We start from the raw sequence: 23,783 nt of genomic DNA on the forward strand, positions 1-23,783 counted from the left end.
GTAGTACTGCGTATGTGTCTGTTCGTCAGTTCCCTATTCATTTCCTCTTCCATCTTTCTGGTTGCGGACAATGATTAAATAAATGCTTTCCCCATAGACATTTTCAGGCTATAACTAACCCACATAACTCAAGCTACAGTAAACTTGAACATATTGGCTTTTTCCCCAATGCCTTTTCTACAATGCTGGCCAGAGGGAGAATGGAAATAGGTTTATGCATTATTATGTTTCTCCTATCTGTAGCATACCTTTTCTATTATCCTTTCTCTACCAACCACTTCTAACTGCTCTGCCACTGTTTCTAAATTTTCTCCTCAAAACAGCTGCCATGTAATTAAATCCTATCAACCCGCAGGAACACTAACAGTTAATACTTTCGTGCTTACTATGCACCAAGCATCTTTTGAGGCATGTTTGAGCAGCTCACCTAATCTATGAGGCTAATCTTTTTCTTTTTTTAAAGATAAGGAAGCCAGCGTGCAGTGCCCTGGTTTACAAGGCAGGTAACTCAAGAGTTAGAATGAATCCATGTTTCCGTGGTTTTACAGTGGCCTTCACATCCTCCACCCTACAACCCGTAATCATTATTTTCAGTCCCTTATCTAATGAGCCTTTTGCCCTTCTATCTCTGTTCGTCTCATCCTTTAAGTTACTCCCTTGCTCCTCTTCCCTGGATCCCCCTCTCGGTGTCGGGTCCCTTCACTCCACCGCCCACCTGCGTCCCTCTCATCGCCCCGCCTAGGCCGTTCGCTTGGGTCCTCTGCCAGCCATTGCCGCGCTTTAACATCCTCGGGCCTCTTTCTTCTCTGAAATTCTAGGCTTGTCTTCTTCTTAATTGCAGTCTCTCGTCGTGCCGGCTGCTCGGCCCGCTCCGCTCGGCTCGCCGCAGCCCCTCTCCCGGCAGCCCGACCTCGCCCCCGTCGGCGGAGTCCGCGCGAGGGGCGGGGCCGGCGCGGAGCGAGTCTGCGCGCCGCCGGCGGCGAGGGGCGCCGCGGGGTCCCGGCTCCGGGCAGCCCCCGCGCGGTGCAGCCTGGGCGAACATGGCCGCTTCCGGTCTCCCTCCCAGGCCGGCCCTGGCCTGACTGCGGCCCCTGCCCGGCGCGCTCGGCCCTCCGTGCTCGGCCCTCCGGAGCGGCAGCCGAGGAGGTCCCTTCAGCCTTTCGCTCGAGCGGCCGTCCCTGCCGCGTCATGGAGAAGAGCTCGAGCTGCGAGAGTCTCGGCTCCCAGCCCGCCGTGGCTCGGCCGCCCAGCGTGGACTCCCTGTCCAGGTAACCAGGGCGCCCGGCCCCGCCCAGCGTCGGGGGGATGGAGCGGGCCGGGGCCGCGGGAGGGTGCCTCGGCTCGCGGCTTCGGATCCTGCGGGCCGCGCCGGATTCCCTGCCAGGGACTTGGAAGTCACCTCTTCTCCCTCTCTGGGGCTTAGAGGGTGAGGAAAAGGTGGTTAAACTCCCGCTTCTGTATTGGCTCCTCTGCCTTTCCTGTTCACTCTCCTTTCTCCCTGGTCGAAGTAGCTCCAGTTCATTATTTTCTCTTTGATCGCGTCTCAGAAAATTTTTTGGACAGCCCTTCCCCCACTTCTTTTTTCATTTCCTGTCTTTCTTTACCACTCTTTCCAAAAACCATCCTTCAGTCTTCTTCTGTCATTTCTTGTATCTTTGTTTTGGGTTTCTTGTCCGGCCCTTACCTTTCGTTTTCATCTTGTCACTAACCTCTTTCAAGCTTTCCCCTACTCTTTGATTTCTTTCCCATCCCCCAGTTTTGCCTGAAAAGGTAAATAAAAATTTCCCTTTTGCCTTGCTGTTCTAAATATTCCAGCAGTAAGTCCGTATCAAGGCATCTGAGTAGTCGTTATCCTCACCGATTGGTTTGAGAAAGCAAAATGGGTAGTAGTTTTCTTCTTTGTAGGGCCGCCGTCTTTTCAAGTTGCCATTTCTCTTGTGCCAGATGGGGGAAGACTTTAATTTATACACCTCTGAAGAGAGCTGTCGTGAATATTACTTAAAAATATTTTTGATGCAATCCTTTTCTCTGATTATGAAATAGTCATTTAAGTTTTTATTAAGAAATAAAAATTTAATACACAGCCTCAATGAGAAATGGGTTCTTTTCCACTAATGTTAATTATTGGGGCTATTACATACTAAATTCCTGTATGAAAGGACATAATTTTCATTTTTCCTTGAACTCATCACTCTGTTTTTACAGTTATTTTGTGTTCTGGTGAATTTGGGAGATACTGCCATTTTTTCCTGTAGGTGTTTTAATATTTGAGAAACTACTGATCTCATCCTTTTAAATTAGATCCTTTCTCTATATGCAGACATCGCTTCTTGTTCATTCCTTTTTCAGTGTCTTTAAGCAACCCTGAATTATTATTTTTCTTCTTTACTGGGTTATAAACTATTTGAGAGCAAGGACCGTGTCCTAGTCACTGTCATATTCCCAGCACTTACTGTAGTCAGCTCATGTTACAGGAGTCCAATCTTCTGAATTTGCGCACTGATTTCTGCAGGAGAGAATTTTTCTTTCCATTTGATGTTATATATTGTACATTTATTTCAAGTATTTTTTATCACTGTGAAATTTAGAAAGTTAAAAGATGCACAGCTGTAAAAATGCTTCTTTCACAAACAAATTGGAAAATTATGGTTTTGTGGGAAAGTTCCAGATGAAAACTATGGCTTAGAATAGAATAGAAAGAAAACAGATGAGGCAGCTAACTACTGTCAAAGAGAGAGGAGTTACCCTGAGCCACAGGAGGCAGCATCCTTAGAACAAAGTGTCCTGGAAAGGAAGTTGGGGCATTCATGCTAAAGTCAGCTTATTTGATCTATATCATTTAACCTTTCAAATTACAAGTTCTCATTTTTAAAAATACGGGAGTTGGTTTAGAAAATCTGTAAGGCCTCTTAGAGTTCTAAAATTCTACCATTTTTATCTTAATGACAATATTTAGTAAGATGAATACATTATTACCAATTATTAAGATATTTCTTTTACAAACCTTTGATTTAGATTTTTGAATACAAAAAAATTCATTTGCTGCATTTACAAGAAAAATTGTTTATGCAAACAGTCATAAATGCTTCCTGTTAGAAAATGGAAATTATGTAACTGTATCTTTCTCTTTAGCTTAGCCAAACACTTGAAATTTGTAACTGAAGTTGGTAAGCTTAAAGTATAGATATTTTAAGTTTTACTTTATTTTTTATTTTTTTGGGTATTGGGAGTCAAACTCAGGACCTTGTGCTTGCCAGGCAGGTGCTGCATTCTGCCCCTCAGTTTTTAAAAAAATGTTACTGACATGAATTAGTTTGCGTAAGAGATGCCACTTTCGTTTCTTTCCCTAGAAGGTACAGAAATAGCATATATTTGATATTTACTGTGTAGAAGTTACATTACCCTGCTAAATTTTTTTTTCTTTCTCTCTCTCTCTCTCTCTCAAATTATATGAGGGGTCAAACTCAGGACTCACACTGAGCTACATCGCTAGCGTTTTAAACATTTTTTAAAGTTTGAGACGAGGTCCTGCTATATTTATGTTGCCCAGGTGGGCTAGAACTTGTTTTACTCCTACCTCAGCCTTTCAGGGTGCTGAGATCACGCTGATGAGCACCACCATGCCTGGCTCGTATTTTTTATTTTATTAATCATTGAACCTATATGTAGAACTTTCTTTAACATATGTAAAAGCTTTATTATACACCCTTGTTAGAAAGCTTATCTTTAAACTTAATTTAGGCTAACAGTCACTCACATTGATTCTAATACACTGACTGCCAGGATGTACTATGATGCTTCTACTAGCTATGTTAAGTCTCTATGTAAAATTAAAATAATTTTTTTATGGCAAAGCAAAATGTCAGTGTTTTGGACTGTATCATCTCAGCCTTTTGTAGTACTATTACGCTTGACCTGTAGTTTATCTTTATACTTCGTTTTTTATACATAGGGTCAATTAGAAATTGTCATTTTACCTTTTGCAACAATAATTAATAATGTTCAGTATGTCATGGAATGTTTTATGCAATAGATTGACACATTTGCTGAGTTTACAAGGAAAATTGTTTATAAAATAATCATAAGTGCTTCCTGTTAGAAAATGGGAGCTATGTAACTGTATCTTTCTCTTCAGCTTAGCCAAAAACTTGAAAATTTTAACTGAAATTTGCAATATATTCATCTTTTGTTTCTTACAGTAATTCTATTATGAGGAGAACTCAGTTGAAATATGATACATGATATTTAAATGTGTTAATTGATGTCTTAAACCCTTCTAGGAAATAGGAGGAATATAAATCTGAAAAATAGTATAGCAACACATTGTTGCTCATTGTTGTTTTGAAAATGACATAATACTGAAGTTGGATGAAAGGCTGCTAGGCAATCTGCAGTTCCCACTAAACACATAGTATTGAGTTTGATAAGTGTTTTCATTTCAGAATTGCTGTTGCTTTTAATGATGACTTTGGTGACTTTTCTTGGTTATTTAGTTGTTGCTGAGACAAAATGCCCAACACCCACATGTTAAGGGAGGAAAGGTTTATTTAGCTCATAGTTTGTGGAGGTTTCAGTCTATAATCAGCTGGCTCCAAGGCAGAATTGGCACGACAGACAGGTATCACAGAGGAAAAACAGTTTGTGGTGGGCAAAACCACTTAGTAGCAAAGCAGCAAGGAAGACAAGACAAGCCTCTTTCTGTCCCTTATATTCTATCCAGGGTACTGGGATTAGGTGACGGCAAACCAATGAGTGACTGATTTAGTAGCGCCCCCCCCCCTCATCATAGCATTGTACCATGAATCAGTCTCACACTCTGGGTTCACCCACCTCTGAAAAAGCCCCACTTATAACTGCCTAGGCTTTGGAGGAACATCTAGACACAAGCTGTAGCAGTCACAAAAGAGAAATTTCATTCTTTAGGTGATACTCAGTAGAATTTTCTAATCAGTTATAGTTAATGTCATCTTGTCCTTGAAAAGCTAATATTGTTGAGTCTTGCTGCTATTGGCCTATTGAAACTATGTAACAACTTCATACATCTTTCCTGTTGTCTGTCCTTCATCCATGTCCAGTAGTGGAGTTTTGAAAGATTTACTCAGCGTACTAATAATTTTGCTATCTATTCCATGATTCATTCTTGTTCGTCTTGCTTTGATTCTTGAGGTAAGTAGGAATATGTGGAATATAAATAAAACACTATTGTAGGCCAGGTGTGAGAGCGAGGGTAGGTGTGAACTCAGACCTGTTAACAAGTTGTATGGCAGAATTTGATACTATATTGGTAATATTTTCCCATCTTAGGCTAGTTTTCTATTTTTCAGTTTGTGCACTGTGGAATGTATTGCTTGTGAGTAGATTTATTGATTACTTTTTAATATGCATATTCACATGATAAGCTACCTAGTAATAGGTGCTTTGTGAACATTTAAATTAAGTGTTGTTGACAGAATAGGTATGGCAAAGTTTATTTGATACTCCCAATCAAAGACTTGTTTATCCCATAATAATTTTGTTTTGTCAGTTGATAGTTGATAAATTTGTTATTATTTATGAGCGTTTAATACTTACACTTAACTTATTAGTAAGGGGGAAAAGTATGCATATTCAAAACGGTCCCTAGCTAATTATGTTTTAAAATTTCTCGCCTTCCTTAAAATTACCTGAAAATAGCAAATCCTCAATTTCTGTTTCTATGAATTTTGATTATACTTACAATCTAAAGAGAGAAGAATTTTCAAGATTTCTAAAGCATATTTTGTTGCAAGGTCTTGTCTTCAGTTTAGCTTCATGCCACGTAAAGGTGGCATGTTTATAGGAAACAAAACTTTGGATTAATGGTGACGAATTTGTATACAGGCAGACATGCTTAACCTTAACATGATGTTTTAGTTATTTTCTCTCATTGCTGAGACAAAATACCCAACAACCAAGGTTAAAGGAAGAAAGATTTTTTAGCTCACAGTTTATAGATGTTTCAGTTCTTAATTGGTTGGCTCCAAGGCAGGTGGCACATGGCAGAGGGGCAGCAGTTCATGGTGGTAGAAGGCAGCAAAAGCAACAAGAGAGTGAGAGACAAGCCCCTTTCTGACTCTCATATTGTGTGCAGGCTACATACCCTGGGGTGGGTGTAGTGCTTACAACCTTAATCCCAGCCCTGGACCATGAATTAATCACAAACTCTAGATTTAGCTGCTTTGGAAAAGCCCACCCTGCATGAGGCTTTTGGAGGACATCCAGACCCAAACCGTCACATACGGTGTTTCCTGTGGTAGCTGTCTTCTGAGTCTTCTGAGGTAGCTGGGCAGTACTAGTGTTAGAGACTGCTGGACAGTGAAGCTACCAGATTGAACCTACAACCTTGGCATTATTACTAGTCCCTTGTGTCAGTAATGTAAAAATTGCTTATATAGTATTGAATTTCATTACTCCAGGATCCATAAAAAAACTTTAAAATTCTCTTTGATGCAATCCAGTATTATTATGAGATAACCAGTAATTATTGTTCATATTTTTCAGGAAGGACTTTGAAAGAGATTAATTACTGTTCAAAAGTATGCAAGTTAATGCTGATGCTGAGTTGAGTTCTGTATACTTTTCTCCATTGGCTTATGTTGCTATTGCTAATAGTGTTCAGTTAGTGTAGATCAGTAGACCTAAATCAAAAGCTTTAGAGTGGGCACAGTAGTTTGTGTTTTAGCAGGCTTTCTCAGTGATCCTGTTACATGCCTAAGTTTGAGCACCACTGTTTTGAGTCTTTTACTAACTGGTGCCTCACAGTTCTGACATTACTTGAAACAAACTAGGTTAAGATGTATGTTAGAGACATCATAAACTGTTATTTGAGAGTATTTTTGTAAACATGTTGACTGCAGTTTTAACAGGTCAAAGTCATCTCTTGTGAATTTAGTGTATCTTTTTTTCATTTTTTATTTTTTTAACTAGAGGTTGAACCAAGGGTTCCACATTGCACTATCCATTTGTAATTCTCCTTTCTCAGTCTCTCAGGCTGTTGGAATTATGGCAAGGAAGTGCTACCATGTGTGGTTTTATTTTTATATATATATATATATATATACTTTTTAAAGGAAATTTCCCCAAATTTTTATTTTTCAGCATGACTATACAAATCCAAAGTAAAAGTATTAGGCCTTTTCTTAAAAACAGATTCTTAATGAAATACATTAGTGGTAATAAACATTTTAAAAATATACTACTGAAAAGAAATTCTAGGATGCCATCACTGAATCAGTGAAACTTGGATTGTGCCCAAAGGAAGGAAATAACTCAAATAGCAATGTCCAGAAAGCAGTTAGTTTATTTTGGAAAGCTCTCAAGTTAATGCTATTGTATTCAGAATCACCAGAGCCAAAGACTGTGTATGATTCATGATTTGAGTAGTGGAAACTCCAGATTTTGATGTGGAATACTTTTTTCCTTTTAAGGAAAATAGTTTTGTATAGGCAAAGTACCTGCTATCTGTGTGTCTTGATTTTGTTAAATAAGTAGTATTAAAGACCCAGTGAGGGGTAGGGAATGATAGTATAGCCTGCTTTCCACAGAACATTGGGTTAAAAATGGAACTCTAACAAAAGGTTGGTATAGCGTATTAAAGTAAGAGACTAGGAAAGATGCCCTCTCAGTGAGGATAGTAACTTCAGTTCCCTTTCCTTAGCTTTGCTAAACAGAACTGCTTGTGCTTGTTGTTTTACCAACGTTGTCATCACTGTAGCATTAAAGAGCAAATGTCATAATTCTTCCTTTGACCAAGTATGTACTTGAGAGCTGTGCAGTAACCACTGATTCCTTTTTATTCTTTCAAAGACTTTTTTTGATGTGAATTAGTCTTGGGCTTTATACATATTTTAATTTAGACTGTATAATGTTTTAAATGTAGTGAAAGAAAGTGGACTTTCAGTATATGCTTTAATGTACAAGCTTCAAAAAATCTAAGTAGTGCTATTTGGAAAATCCTTTTTGTTGAAAGTTAGATTTTATGCTATTTTTATTATTTTATGTATCTATTTTTTTTTTGCTGTGCTGGAGATTGAAACCAGGAACTCACACAGGCTACAAAATATTCTACCACTGAGCTACACCCTCAGCCCCTGTTAGTTGAAAACAAGTATTTTTTTTCTTTTTCACTTGAAACCTAGTGATAGTCAGTGCAGATCTGATATAATAGAATCTACGAATTCATGGTTAACTTCATGAACCAAAGTTGCTATTGGACCTTTAGCCATTGCTTCTTTAAGAGGAAAGGGAAAAAGGACATAGTGCCCTTCTTTAAGGACTCTCTTGAATCAAATATAGTTTTCAAGCCTACATTCTGTTGGCCTTTAGAAGGTATTATGGTTATAAACAACCATAAGGGAGGCTTCTGTCACTAAGGAATAGTTGAGAATGGATATTGGAGACAGTCAACAGCGTCTCTGATAGTATGCAAATGAATAATTTAAAAATAAGAGAGACATATTCCAGTTTAAGTCTGACACATTTCATTTATACCAGTGTCAGATTTGCAAATACGATGACCAAAATAGTAATTACACTGAATGAGAGAGGTGATATTATGGTGAACCAAAACAGAAACCTGTATTTTGCAACACTTCGAATTGACTTTTAACTTTTTTGTGTGTTAAATTTTAAAATCCTAAGCTAGAATCACCAACTGAAATTGATGCATATGATACTGCTAGATTATATATCAGACAGATAGAAGTCAAATGAAGAATGATCAACTGTGTTGTTTGATTTGAAGACCTCAAGAAATGTGCATGAGAAACTTGTGTAGTATAATGAGGTTTATGGCCTAATCTGCTTACTCTCTGTTTGTTTTCCATTTCTGAATCATGTGTATGCGTTTTATTTCCTCCTGGAATATGCATTAGATTCTGCTTTGATATTTTTCTCTTGTTTCAGTTCTAAGCATGTGCTCTCCATATGGGAAATAAAGCTGGCTGTCTTAGGCCATGTTAGTTTATAAATGCTTTTGCTAGTATTTCATGTTTGTTTTTTGTGTTGTTGAACTAAAAATTTTATTGAAAAATCTTGGGAGTGTTTTATGTATTCTTGTCTCATCTAACTGTAATATTCTAAGCATGTAGTTTGGAACACAAGGCACTTAAGTTTTGGAAGTGGTTAGAGAAGGTAGATAAGCCTCTTCTAGATCGAAGGAACAGTTTATTCATCATACGTAGTTTAATATTGTATGTCACAAATGACTTTGAGGGCCATCTCTTCTCAGCAGATTGCTTTTTCCTGAGTGCATCGAGTTGTTGTTCAGGCAGGTTTTTTTTTTTTTTTTTTTTTTTTTAAGGAATTTGGACACTTAAAGGCAAATAACTTGTCCAGAATAGTTTTCATAATAATTATTTTATACTGATATTCTGGAGCTCAGTTAACATACATGCAAAACTAAAAACTATTTTTTTTGTATGGTTGCAAATATCCTGTTTCTAATATTCTTTGATTATATCTCACACAGTAACTTAAATAGAAATATCTGAGATAAGGTTGTTTTCTAGAATCCAAGATGGTTGTTACAATAATAAACAATATAAGATTAATGTTATATTAATTATTAATAAACAATATTAAGCGTAATATCACTTAATATTTATTGTGGGCTTATGTGCTGGGTAAGGTATTAAATTCTATGTATTCTCTCATATAATACTCATAACTATATAGATAGTATTGCTTTTCACACTTTACAGATAAGGAAATTGAAGACAAGAGAAAATAGTTTGACATTTGAATCCAGGTCTGTTCAAGGTCTGTGTGCTTTAAAGAACTGATTTTTCCTGAAGATTTGGTGTCCCATGTCCAGGCCTATGTTTTGTAGTTTGATGGCAGTCGCAGGGTAGATTGATTGGGTGGTAGTTATGTGGAGCTTTCCTGACATATTTCTATGAAGAAGGAGGATGAATATGCATAATACAGTAACAAATTGAGTGTTTGCATTTTAAGAGGATTTTCTCTAGTGTTAAATGTTATTTAGATAGAAAGTAGGGTACTTTCATGCTCTGCCTGATTATTAAGAGGGTAATATATTTTTATTTAAGGAAAGTTTTTTATTTTGAAGATCAGTTAAATTATAAAACAAGTAAATAATACTAAAGCCTCTGTTCCTTCCCTCTTTCCTCCCACAGGCTTTACACAGTACAGTAATTTAGAATAGTTGATACTAGTGCTCCTTAAATACCTATTTGAATTCCCTTAAGATCCTTTGTGTTTGTTTACAGTTAATGTGTTAAGAGCCATTGGCATTTGAAGATCATCAGAAGTGAAGATAAAACATCTCAGATATTATAATGTAAGTGAATGGGAAAATGCAACAAAATGGACAGAAGCTGACATTGTAAACAGTGTTTCTAGAATCCTTGTATTATGTATGCCAAATGAAATTTGTGCATATTAGTGATCAGTAACCTCAAAGTTTAGTCCCTATCCTAAAATTCTGTGCTGAAGAAAACACTGATTTTTAGTCATCCAGTAATTTTCTTTAAAAAATTTTTGGCTTTCATGTAGTACTATTTTCTTCCTTTACGTTCTTAGTATTTTGCAGTTTGAGAAGAGGATAAGGGTTAATGTTCTATTTAAAGTTGTATTTGTATAGAACCTGATATCCTTGCTTTTGAGCTGCTGATGCATGTTGTGTATTTTATCCAAGTTTAGTTTTGCGACCATTCTGTATGTTTCTTGGCCCAAAATATGAACCCCAAACACTTGATCTCTTTCCTTTCTTTCCTTCTACAATGTTTAAGCATAAGAGATCATTCATTTAGTGTTTCTGCCTGAATATTTAAGTTACATGTGCTTAGGAAACATTTAGCTTCTGAAGTTTCAACTTATTTAGCAGCTTAGTTTCTGAATCTTCTGGGAGTAGGCCCAAATACCTGTACTTAAAATTACAGATGCACTGAGACAGACGCTGGTTGTAGTCTAGTCCAGCTCCAAAAGCTTGCAGATGAGGGAGTAAACATAGAAAATTTTAATAATTTACCTAAAAGGGACAATAAATGTGAGAAGGCCGGGAGATACTGATGGTTTTACTCCAGGGACATAAGAGGTGTTTAGTGCTAAAGATTATCTCCTGATGCTTCATTTCGAGACTTTACCAATTTGAGTCATAATTTTTGTTGAGCCAGACAGCTTCATTGTGTTTCATGTCTATAAAAAGCTCCCTGTATATCATACGGAAGTAGGATTGTAACTAATCCATCACTGTAACTAAAATATGACTAAAATTACCCATTGCATATGGGCATGAAACCACACGTACTGTTGCTCCATCTTTAAGTCAGATATTGTCTGATTTTAATTTTGAAATCTTTGATAGTTGTGGTGTAGGAAAAATCTTTGTTTTTTTATACCCATGATGTTATTTGTATCATGATGTTAAGTTTTATTTTTCTGGAAAAAAAAAGAATCTGATTTCATTTTTTGAAAGGAATAGAGGGTACAACTTTCATAGTGCTTGGTAGGTGCTTGATAAACTATACCATGGGCAATTTACTGTAATAACTTTATTTTTTTTCCTCTTAGGTTCTGTCTAGTACACTATTCTGATTAGTTTTTGCTTTTATAGAATGTGGTCCTTTACCATAGGCCGTAGGCCATAAATAATTTAAATTAAATTTATAATACTAAATTATTAGTTTATATTGATGCTATGTATCCGAGAGACTGAACTTTTCCACGATTGTTTTTTGAACTATAAGAGTTTGAACTAGTTTTAGTATAGTGTATATTTTATATCATTTTGTGTAATTTGATAACTACTGACTTAATTTCGTATCAGTAAGTATAGTTAGACAAAATTTTTGGAAATGTTTTGTAATGCTTAGGTTTCTACAAGTTTAATCTTAAAATGCTATTACACCTTTTTAATATTTTGGAATACATTTTATTTAATTAAAGATTTAAAAATATTTGTTTTTGCACTGGTGGGGATTGAATTTAGGGCCTTGCCCATGCTAGGTAAGTACTCTGCCACTGAGTTATAATCTCAGTCTTAAAAATGTTAATTTTAAATATATAATTTATTTCTAATAAGCTTATACTTTGCAATTGTAGATATTCTTTCCATTAAATTTTTCTTTTTGTGTCCATTGACTCAAAATCATAAATGTAACTACTATAAACAGGGACATTACTACATTGTATGACTCCTTCATTTGCTGTGTTGTTATACTAAAGTTAGGGGTATTGCCTAAGAGTGGATATTTTGTATATGTTAAAATACTTTGTAAATAGCACCGGGGATATAGCTCAGCAGGACAGCACCTGCCTGTCAAGCCCAAGATCTTGAGTTTGATTCCAGGTTAAAAAAAAAAAAAAAGAAAATCCGTAAATAGCAGACTAATACTATGTTTTTATGATGATATGTATGAAATGTTTTGAAAACATGTTGCTGTACATCAGCAGTTTCTTTGTGATATAATGGAAATGTTTACTAAATTTAATTTTAAATCAGAAAGGAAAATGGATGCGATTTTTACTTAGTCATTTTTAATGCTTTTTAAAAAAAGATTTTTATTTTAAAGAGAAACAAAACAAAACAAAACAAAGTAAATCAGAACAGAACAATGCAAGCAATACAGGACTTCACAACAAGACAACAGGAAATTAACAGTGGCTGCCATAATGTCTCTTGTTTTCTTTGAAGTAGTTGTGCATACTGTCATACACCGTATAGTCAAACAAAACAAAATAGTGTAAAACCAATTAAAAAAAAAAAGAATAAAAGCATTATGGAACTTCAAAACAATACATTACAAAATCACCAATGGCTATCATAATGTCTCTTGTTCTCCTTAAAAATAGCTGCCCATACCTTCATACACAATGAAATCAAATAATAGAAAACAGATTAAAACCAATCAAAAGAATGAAATATTACAGAAGTTCAAAACCAGATAACAAGAAATGAACAATGATAACTATAATGTTTCATTTTCTTCAAAATAACTGTTGATACCATCACACATAATAAAATCAAACAAAACAAAGCATAACCAATTACACAAAAGAAAAAGCATTAGAGGACTTCAAAACAAAACAATAGGAGAACAACCATGATTAATATGATACATCCCATTATGTTAAAAATAGCTGCCTCTACCATCAGATACAGTAAAATCAAACCAAACAAGACAGAATAGAATCAAACCTAACAAAATTGTGAAAACATTGTAAGAGTTCAAGACAAGACAGTATGAAATGTACATTGGCTACCAGCTTCTCCTCCTAGGTGTTTCCTCCCCTATCACTTTTTTTTTTCCGGTACCCATGATTGAACTCATGGCCGTGCACTTGCAAGGCTGGTGCTTATGGCGCTGAGCTAAATCCCCAGCCCCTCCCCTATCACTTTTATAATATCTATTGTTTTTTTGGATCCCACTAATTCCTGTATTTTGTGCTAATATTAACCCATATGAGTTCAGGCTGTTTCACCCATGAACATGACCTCCAGTTGCATCCATTTACCTACAAGAGCCTCAAAATTATCCTGCTTCATAGCTTGGGAGCTTTCCATTGTATGAAAATAAGTCTTTCTTATCCATTCTGTGGTCAGTCGCAAGTTACCCTTGGTTTTTTCTGGTCTCCTGTCTCATGGAACAATTGTTTTCTCCCCTTTGATTTTCAGTCTGTGAATTTCCTTTTGAGTTAAGTGTTTTTTGTATACAGTATATTGATGGATCTTGTTTCTTGATCCACTCTCCATGTTTCTTTTTATTGCTGAATTGAGGCTATCTACATTAATGGTTACAACCAGCATACCTTGGTTTGTCTCTGCCCTGCTATCCTCCTGCTGTTGGCCCTCCACTTTTCCCCTTCATTCAATTGCTTGTCCTATTTGGTGATCCTCTCTGCTGTTTTCGTTTTCTTCAAAATAGCTGTTCATACCATCACACATAGAACTATTATAGGAACCATGGTTATCCTTATCACTTTCTAGAATATCTTTGCACTCTCTGTAGGGTTGGTTTGGTGATCCTGAATTCCTTCAGTTGCTCTTTATCATGGGAGTATCTTATTTTTCCATCGATTTTGAAAGATAGTTTTGCAGGATATATCAGTTTGGGTTGAAAGCTGTTTTCTTTCAGGACTTGAAATACTTCACTCCAGCCTTTTGACTTGATGGTTTGTGTTGACAAGGCTGTGGTGAATCTGATGAGTTACCTTTATAGGTGATCTGTTTACTTTCTATAACAGCTTTTATTATTCTATTGTGCTGAATTTCTGGGATCTTGATTATTATACATCTGGGTGTAGATTTACTTTGGTTTTGGCTGGTTGGAGTTCTGTATGCCCCACTTACTTGTATACCAGATCCTTTTTCCATGTTTGGGAAATTTTCTGCTATTACTTCTGTAAATAGTGTTTTTATTTCATTTGTGTTAATTGCTGCTTCTTCATTGATACCTATGACTCTGAAATTATTTCTCTTTGCATAATTGAATTGCAGCCATTGAATTGTCATTTCCTGGTTTCTTGTTATTTTTTAAGAAAGCTTTCCTTTCACAATTGCTAGCTGCAATTCTGTCTTCAAGGTCTGAAAGTCTTATCTTCAGTCTCTTTCAAGAGGTTTTGCCAGCTTTTGATGGACTTTTTGATTTCCTGGATATCTATTTGAGTGTTTTGTGCATTGTAATTCCTTTCTATATTATTCATTCAAAGTTTCCATCATTTTCCTATTTCTGCTTTTTTATCTATGTCTTTTTTAGATATGCTGAGCAATTCTTTCATTAGGGTTTTCATTTCTCCTTTTACCTGAGACATTATTTATGATTTGATTGCTTTTACAATCTCATGAAATTGTTTGTTTACTTTAGTTGCTACCTCTCAAAGATTTCAGGTGTGTAACTTCCATGACTGTATTTCCCAGACTTGTTCTGTGTGGGCTGGAGGTCTGAGATTGCCTTTTGCTCCTTCATCTTGACATTCTTCTGGGTTCCTTCCATTAAGCTGGTTGTGAGGTCCACAGAAACTTCCTACATTGGCTGCCCCTGTGGGGTGCAGCAAAATGGGACATGCACCTGTGTTCCTCTGACCCCAGGTTTACAGGGAGGTAGCAGGGATGGGGCAGGTTTCTCCAGACCTGAGCAGTTACACTGAGGCTTCCCTGATGGCCAGGAGTGTATGGAGGTGGGGCTGCTCCTCTCATGCTGTGTTTCTACACTGGAACTCCCTCAATGGTGCCAGGCATACAGGGGTGTGTTTGTCTGATTCTCCCAGTGGGTGACAGCAGCCCAAAGGAAGCAAGGGCCACTAATGGGTGGCCTGTGGCGTACGTGGCTGTGTGTCCCTGTCCCCACTGCTGCCTGCAGGAAGGAGCCGTCCAGTGGCAGCACATGGTAGGCAGAGGCGGGTCTGTCTCTGTTATTTTGTTTTTTGAGACAGGGCCTTGCTGTGTAGTTCAGGTGGCCTTGAACTCACTATATAGTTAAGGTTGGCCTTGAATGTGTGTCATTCTCCTGTTTCAGCTTCATAAGTGCTGAAATTACCAATGTGGACTTTCACATCTGGCCTCTGTTGTCTTAGTTCTTGTGTTCAGCTTTTGAGTCTTTTCTGTGTATGGTACTACACTAGGTACTATTCAGGTTACCTGATTTTCTCTTTTACTTTGGTCACAGTGCGTAATCCAAGCTGTCATCTTACACAGTTATACAATAAGTACTTCGTACTATATTGGAAGACTTCTGTCAACACTTTTCTGAGGAAGAAAATGGGGATGAATGAAAAATAAATGAATGCCTGTTTAGTGTACGTGTCAGTGTAATTCAGTAGGCAAATTTAAATCTAGTATGTTTTGGTGTAGTTTTTTTTTTATAGGAATAAAGGTGTTTTGCCTGCACATTTCCATTAGTTCTGTTACTAGCCTAAGATAAGTCCTAATTGATAGATAAATAACTGAGGCCCAGAGAAGTGATGTGATTGTCCAGTGTCACTACTTACAAAAGGTGGAACTAGAATTTGAATTTTGACTCTGATTCCATGCTGTTTTCTTCCTAACATAAATTATAAACAGAAATAGTGAAATTTCATGGGGTATATATTTTGCTATTTAAAAGCTATTCTAAATTCTAGAAAACTATTAACAGCTTCACTTTGTCTAGTTAGTGTAATTATTCAAAACATACTTTTTAGAAGTCTGACTCACTTCTCTTAAATTATGTAAAAAAATGCAGCTATCGTGGATAAAAGACTCATTCTAAATGTGACTGTCATTATCTGATAGTCTTAAATGTTGGAAAGTGATTATGGTTTTGGAAGTACAGTATATTTATATGTATCGATTTCTTTGATCCTTGATTGTTGTATAGAAAAAAGGAAAAAAAATGATAATCTACTGACCTGCCTCTCTGGGATTAGTATGAAACTCAAATATGATTAATACAGTAATATTTTTAAAAGATTCAACACCTATATAGGAAGTAGTGTATTCTAGATACTCTAAAGATGAATTTAATCTTTGTAGTAGTCCTTCCAGGTACAAGAAGTGTCATTATGCCTACTTCACAGATAAGAATGAGGCACTAAAAGGTTAAATAACTTCTTCAGTGTCACGCAAGGTAGCAGAACTAGAATTAGGCAATCTACCACCAGTGTTGTTAGCAGGTATGAAAGGTAAAGCGTATCTTTGGCATTTGTTTAGGGTTGTGATAAAATATTATTGTAATAGTTAAAAAAAATTTAAAAACATTTTCCTCATCCTTACACAATAGAAATAGAGAAAAATGGCAAAAACAAGCAAGAAAAAATGAGTGTTTATTGTTTTTGCTTTCTAATATCAACTAATTTGGTAAATAGGGAAAAGTCTTCAAAATTATTCAGGGACTCTTTGGCAGATAGGAGTCACTGATGCCAGTACTTAGATTTTTAATTTAACTTTTCTGGGTTGGCAAGAGGAAAAGATGTTGAATGTTCTTTTCCTACTAAATGTTTTAGCTTTGTAAATTAAAGGGGGAAAAAAAAAACTATCTTCACTTGCATGACTGAAGTTTGTGCATAAAAGTTGTACTTTATTAATGTACATTGAAATGACAATGACATATTAATAATACTCAGTTTTGTTTATCTAGGAAAAAACAGTGTCTATATGGATGGCCTAAAAAATATTTACTGAGTTTAAAAATGAACTCAGATTTGCATGGTTTGATGAGAAGATTATATGAGAGTTCCTTTATCAAGACAAATTTCTGTGTGCTTTTTCTACTTGTTCAGGGTAAAATGTCCGTTGAGGAAGGTTTATTGAAAACGTTGCTCTCTTTTTGTGTTTTTGTCCTTACACATCATTTTGGGATGGAAGTACTTGTTTTAGAGTTTCGTGCTTTCCACTCTTTAACAATTTAAGCAGTTTTCAGTTCAGTATGCATTTCTCTCAATTAACTGATAAAGAACTCTTTCTCTGCAGGCAGCTTGTGAATCCACATAAAGCTTAAATTAAGCTATCATCTGAATTTGAATCCATGAGTTTTGAACAAATTCTAAGGCGCTGTTTTAAGGGGCTGTTGTCACTGGTGAGATTAATGCTGGGAGTCAGGTCCTTCCCACTGAATTCTTAATTGCATCTCTCGTGGACATACTAGTTTTGAGTAAGATACTTTGTTATTTTACACTTTTCATTTAAATTTTTAGATAAACTCTTTGAGGAAACTACTTTGGAGAAAGAAACAGGTTGCAAAATATTTTCTGTATAAACTGGTTGTTTATACTTGCTGCTGGCATTATCAAATAATTATGTACTGATGTTTAGTTTGGGAAACATGACTGAGGGACCTGGAAATAAAATAATACAAATTTATCTGAATTTGGAATTGAACAAAGAGCCAGCAAGCACCAGTTCAACGTCTGTCTCAGAGCTAAGATCTCCTTCATTTTTCTGAATAGTAGGTAATTTTATTATCAATCAGATGTCATGATGATAAGCTCACGTCATTTCTTTTATCCTACAGATTGGCTAAATTAAAACATTCAAGATTCTCTCGACATTTAAAAATAATTAAAAACAAAATTAATTTGCTTTAGGGGAGTTGTTTTTCTGTTTTAAAGATCCTGCAAATCTGACAAGAAGTCTTTTGTGTCCCAAATACATTGTACACACTGCAGGCCTTTTATTTTTTTAAACAAAATTTTCAGCAGAATGACTAATAGAGCATGAACAGTGCTTGTGACACTGTAGTTCATTGTTTAAGTATTGAGAGTGAAATTTGCATTCTTAGTAAAGCTTGTTTACAGTAACAATATAAAAGGCATTCTTTACTATTCTTGGACAGACATGGTGTGTAAGTACTTAGAATGTTCCTTACTAAAAACACTTTTTAAAAGTATCTTCTTTCCAAGGGATACTGAAGAAAAATTGGATTGGCAGTAACATAAATCAGTTTAATTAAGGCAGTTGATTGAGATCTTGTTGTAATAACTATGGTCAGCAGTAACTGGAAATAGAAAAAATGCAACCTCACCTAAATCTTCTGAGGGCATTTCTTTACTTGGATGTATGAAAAGATAGGTGATTTGTTACCAGATATTCATATTGTTTGAACTTAGTATGTGCTTGTATGTTTATCTGCATCTCTAATATTTTGAAACACTTTACTTTTACAGGTAATGTTTTTCTTGCAATTTGAAATAATTTGATTGGAAATAAGGGGAACATAAATGTATTCATGGTATCTGTTAGTGTTTGGATTTTATTTTCTGTTTATTGCATACTATCTCAAAGTGATGATGTGATTAAAAATGAAATAATAATGATTCCATTAGCAGTGTAGCAAACCAGTGGAACCAGAGCTGGTCAGTGCTTTGCTAGCGGCTTCATTAAAAAAAATACTGGTACTAGACTTGTATTGAGGTCGAAGCTTGGGTTAGTCTTCTGTTTGACAGTTGAATAAGATGTGTGTATATGTATATATACAGTATTTTAAAAATTCTCCCATAGTATTTATACTTTTTATTATGTAATTTATCAGTTGGTTGAAAGTTTTGAGTTTAAAAGTTTGTATATTCAGTTTAGTGAATTCCTTCTTAAAAGGAGACCCTTATTTTCTAGTTTCATCCTATTTTCCCTTCTGAGGAGAATGTTCTTGTATTTTAACAGTGCTATTTGTTGAACATTTTCTTTCGTTTCATTATTTAGCAGTATTTTTTATGAATTATGCTTTTTGATCCTTATTACATTTTTAAAAGGTATCATTTAGTAATTTGCCTGAATTTTATTTGGTAAGTAGTTAAAACAAGCCTGTGACTAAACCTCTTGCTGTCACTTAAACACTTCTATATTCTGAGTTTTCTTTTGTGATCTTACTGTATTCTTTATATATCTGCATTCTTCTACTTTACCATTGTGACATTCTTATGTGTTTGGCATCTTCACTCAGCTATAAAATTCTTAAGACAGTGAATTTGTTTTCAGCTGTTCCCCCAATAGATAGCATGTTGGTGGTGTCAGTAAATGTGTGTGGAAGAGAGAGGATGATAAGCAAAAGAAAGGAGATTTAGAAAGTTCTGGTTCCTCAGATCGAGGGAAGAACGAAGAGAGCAGGAAGGAAAATGGCTCGGGACTTCAGTTGGATTTGATGGTTGTTCGTCTGAATCTTTTTAAGGAAATGGAGGTATGGGAATTACGAGGTGTTGCATGAACCGCTGCTGTCTGGAGACACATGTAGAAGCATGGATGTCTGCATCTTCAGTAGTAGTAAGACAGTGAGTTTTTCCATAGGTAGTAAAATTAATTTGTTGAGATACAATTTTCAAGGTTTTGTACTGATCAATTCTGAGGAATATATGTAATTTTAAAAAACTCCAATTAAACAGAAAGTTTTAAAAACATAGGGAGTGCTTTATGTTTTACTGACACTAAGTTGAAAAGCATATAAAGTCATAATTTCTACCACACTACCAATAATTAGTTTGTGTAACTCAGTTTACCTAATGCTGCACTGTGAATAGTTGAACTTTTGAGACCAAATGGATGGAGCGTTGCTCTTGGAAGCAGTTTGTAGCTAAGGAAAAAGACATTCTGTTATAGTAACACTCAGCCAGTAAATGTGTGGGAATGACTAAGAGTCAGATGATGGGATGGTGGAAAGAAAACTGTGTCATCCTGGCCGAGAAAGTTATTAAACATCCTGGCAGCGTTATTAGAAACCAGATGACTTGTGCTGTGCTGTATTTTGCCACTTTCACTATAAACCTAAGTTCTGTTCTTTCTTCGGTGTATATGTATACATAGATTCATTTGATTATTTTTCTAGAATAGCAGGTAACGTTTAAATCATACTGATTTGATTCTTTTTATTCAATAATTAAAAGTACTTTAATTTAGGGTAGAATGAATGGGTCAAGGAAAGGAGAACCTTAGTGAGAAAGACTTCCCATTTATAAGAATTGTGGCTCTGTAAATTTGTAAAAGTGAATTGTATGTTCATGTGATCTTCAACTGCTTTTCTTAAAGGTTAATAACTCGAACTTAGTACATTAGAATATAACTACATTTTATTCTAAGAGTAATCATGGGGAGAAGGAGTCAACATATGATTAAGTATAAAAAGTAGTTGATAGCCTTCACAGAATTCCAGAGTACTGGTTATAGTCTGATCAGTTTTGTTCTTGGGAAAATATTCTTTCTATAACTACTACATTCATTTCTGTGCTGATTCGTTTATAAATATTTTAAAAATATTTTTTGGTATAACATATTTTCCTAATTAAAGATGTTTATGCCCCAATGGTACAAATTCTGTTTTGCCTACTTGGAGGTATTATGGTTGTTACTAAGTACATTTAATTCTCCATTATTTAGAATCTTAATATTTGCAGATTGCGAAGGGCCAGGGAGTTTATTTATGGCTTAGAGATTTGAGGATTTACTGGAACAGAAGCAAATCATAACTGCAATTTAATTTAACCACTTTTGATTTGGACAGAAGACTTACAATAATTGATAATGAAGAACACATTTTTATGAAGCTGTGTCTCTGTTTAGGGCCTTTGCACAGGGAAAGTTTCTGTCTTATCTTTTAGAAATGATGTTGGAGGCCAAGTGTGAGGCACACGCCTGTGTGTAATCCCTGCTACTGACAGGGTTTAGGCAGGAATATCTTAAGCTCAAGCCCAAATTTAATGGGAGCCTGTCTCAAAATGAAATTAAAAAGGACTCAGGATATAGGACACCATTCGCTGAAAAAAAAAAATTAAAGAACAAGTCACATTTTGAAATAGGACAGCACTTTGTATATGTATATGAAGGAAGAGGAAAGCTGGAAACAATTTGACTACCAAGAATATTAAAATGGTGAAATGTAGTTCAAAAGTTTCCAATATTTAGAACAGCGATTCTTCAAATGTGCTGGTAGAATTTTGTGCCTGTGAGTTTACAGAGTCTCAGATTAGAGATTCACGACTGTCTTGTATAATACTGCCCTTGTTCTAGTTACGTTTTTGTGTGTCTTTACTGACAAGATCTTGATTTCCTCAGCATTTCACGTTAGAGCTCACTCTTGATGGTAAAAGACTTTGTAAGACACCTTTTGTAGCCTGTTCAGCTGTGTGGGAGAGGGATATTAGAGAATAATTACGTAATTTGAAAACAGAGCTTCTTTTTCAATTAAACATGCATTGAGAAAAAACTTATTTGGAGGGGGAGGGAACATTTAGTGATTCAGATATTATGGAAGACTGACTAAAACTGGAATAGTAATATCATAGCTTTAAAAATCTTTTCTGAAGTCTCTCTGTGAAGTAGTTAAGAAATTAAAAACCATTAAAATGTGTTCTTCCACTATTATTTGTCTGCTCAAATTTTGTTCAGTTAGGCTTTTATAAAAAAATAATATCGGATTCTTTTTTTTGACATTTTATGACTTTTCCTCAAGTCTGTTGTTCTTTGAAACGATACAGTTAATCTTTTGAAACGTTTATGCTTATAAGTCAGTTACCCTTTTATTTCAGTGTTAATAGATATGGCCTATTGTTTTATTGCTGTCATTTTAGTATAATGTATATGTTAAAAATCCTAATCTCTAAAATCTAATTTCTATTTAGAAATTCGTCCTGGTAAACTGCAATTATTGATTTTGTATATTTGAAAACCAAATTAGAAGACATTTTTTTTTTTGAAAATTTTAGCAACCAGTTAGAGTTAGCTGTGAATTAAAGGTGAATATCCTGAGAGGAGCATACAGTGTATTTAGGAGAAATGACATCAATGTGGAAAGTCTTCCTGAGAAGACCCATTTGGTTTCTTAGGCCCACACACGTTTTGCTTTTAAGTCTTAAGCATGTTATCACTAAATTCATTTTCTACATTTTAGCACCATTGTTATTGTTTCATGCTCTTCTTTCAGAAGTTATAGCTTAGACAGCATTTTCTGTTTACTTTCACTTGATCTTTATAACTACCCAGTGCACTAAGTAGAACAGGTGTTTTTACACCCACTTTACAGTATGAAATTAGGGTTCTGAAAGACTAAATGACTTTCCTTGATATATGACACCTAATTTTTCTTCCTCAGCTAACAGTTTAACTTACAGTCCTAGTTGAAGTGGGAGAGTAGTTTATTGGTGGCCACTGGCCAGTGTCCTCTGCTGCATATTGTGAAATGCTTTTTAGTATGGTTATATATAATGATCCATCACTAAACACTTAACTGTAGACATCTTTTCTGTCATTGTTATAAAATACAATAGTAGATAGCATATGGGCTGAAAGCAGAAAGGATTTGCGCTTTCAGCAATGGTTTAATAACTGACACTATTGCTAAAGGGAAATAGGAAGTTTCCTTTGCTAGAAATCATTTTTAGTTTAATAAAATTATCTTTTTTCTGGCAGGGTCATTCAGATTAAGGATAACTCTTTTCTTCAATGGTTAAATTCTTAAGTGTTTTTATCTTCCAATTTTATTTTAACTCCAGCCTGCTAAAAAAAGGATTCAGTGATGACTAAGAGGTGTTACGTTCCAGCTTCTAGTAGGTAAATAGTAATAGTTTATGTAGTTTTGATATTTTTGTCAGATGTGCCAAATTCTTTGAATGCATTTTATTTCATCTTCATAAATATGTTAAGAGTACCTAGCATGTTAAGCACTCAGTATTAACTAATTTATTCAGTAAACTTTAGTAAAATTCAACTTCTGAGCTTTTGCTATGTGGCAGGCATTTGTCTAAAGCCCACTAATGTTTCTCAAGCCTTTAAAAAATTATTACCTCCTGAGGAGTATTTTCCCTTAAGCTGTTCTCTCTACCCATGGAAATATAAATTTTATATACTGTCCATATGTACATCTACACCTTATACTTAAAAGAATAATACAGCTTTTGACCCTATCCTCAAAGAACCTCCCTTTTTGCAGCCAATATTCCTTTTGCTGGGAATGTGTGTTTAGTCACTGAGAATACAGTAACGAGCAAAACAGACAAAACTTGAGACCTTCAAAGAGCTTATCTTTTAAGCGGGATAGAGTGGGAGGGAATGTGAGAGTCAAAAATAAGTACAACAGAATGTCAGATGATAATGAGTATGATGGCAGCAAAAGAAGAGACAGAGAATGATTGGTTGTGTTTATAATAATTAGTTTTTATTCATTAATTTTTCTTTGTGATAATAAGGATTGAACTCATGGCCTCACCGATGGAAGGGAAATATTCTTACACTGTGCAAAACCCTCAGTCTCTTTTTCATTTCTTTTTTTTTTTGTACCAGGGATCAAACTCAGGACCCTGTACTTGCCAGGCGGGAGCTTATACCATTGAGCTAAATCCCCAGCCCTCTT

The 23,783-nt window shown here is 35.5% G+C and overlaps 1 protein-coding gene across 9 annotated transcripts in view; it reads left to right on the forward strand.

The window, feature by feature from the left end:
- The first annotated feature begins 971 nt into the window (after nt 1-971).
- Nucleotides 972-23,783, forward strand: part of Mtmr2 (myotubularin related protein 2) — an 81,350-nt gene continuing 58,538 nt past the window's right edge. For 2 of the 9 annotated variants that reach the window (XM_063256204.1, XM_013155563.2), the window contains exons 1-2: nt 973-1,268; nt 10,248-10,318. Coding sequence is in view for 1 of the 9 variants with exons in the window: in XM_003472706.4 (XP_003472754.1) it covers nt 1,189-1,268 (80 nt within the window). In the remaining 8 variants the exon portion in view is untranslated. Of the gene's footprint in view, nt 1,269-1,313; nt 1,438-10,247; nt 10,319-23,783 lie in introns of those variants that run through there. The other 7 variants (XM_063256205.1, XM_013155564.3, XM_013155565.2 and 4 more) reach the window with 6 other exon arrangements.

This window comes from Cavia porcellus, unplaced genomic scaffold, assembly GCF_034190915.1.
Source record: "Cavia porcellus strain 051 isolate PalLab524CR breed Dunkin Hartley unplaced genomic scaffold, mCavPor4.1 scaffold_9, whole genome shotgun sequence".
Lineage (NCBI taxonomy): Eukaryota > Metazoa > Chordata > Mammalia > Rodentia > Caviidae > Cavia > Cavia porcellus.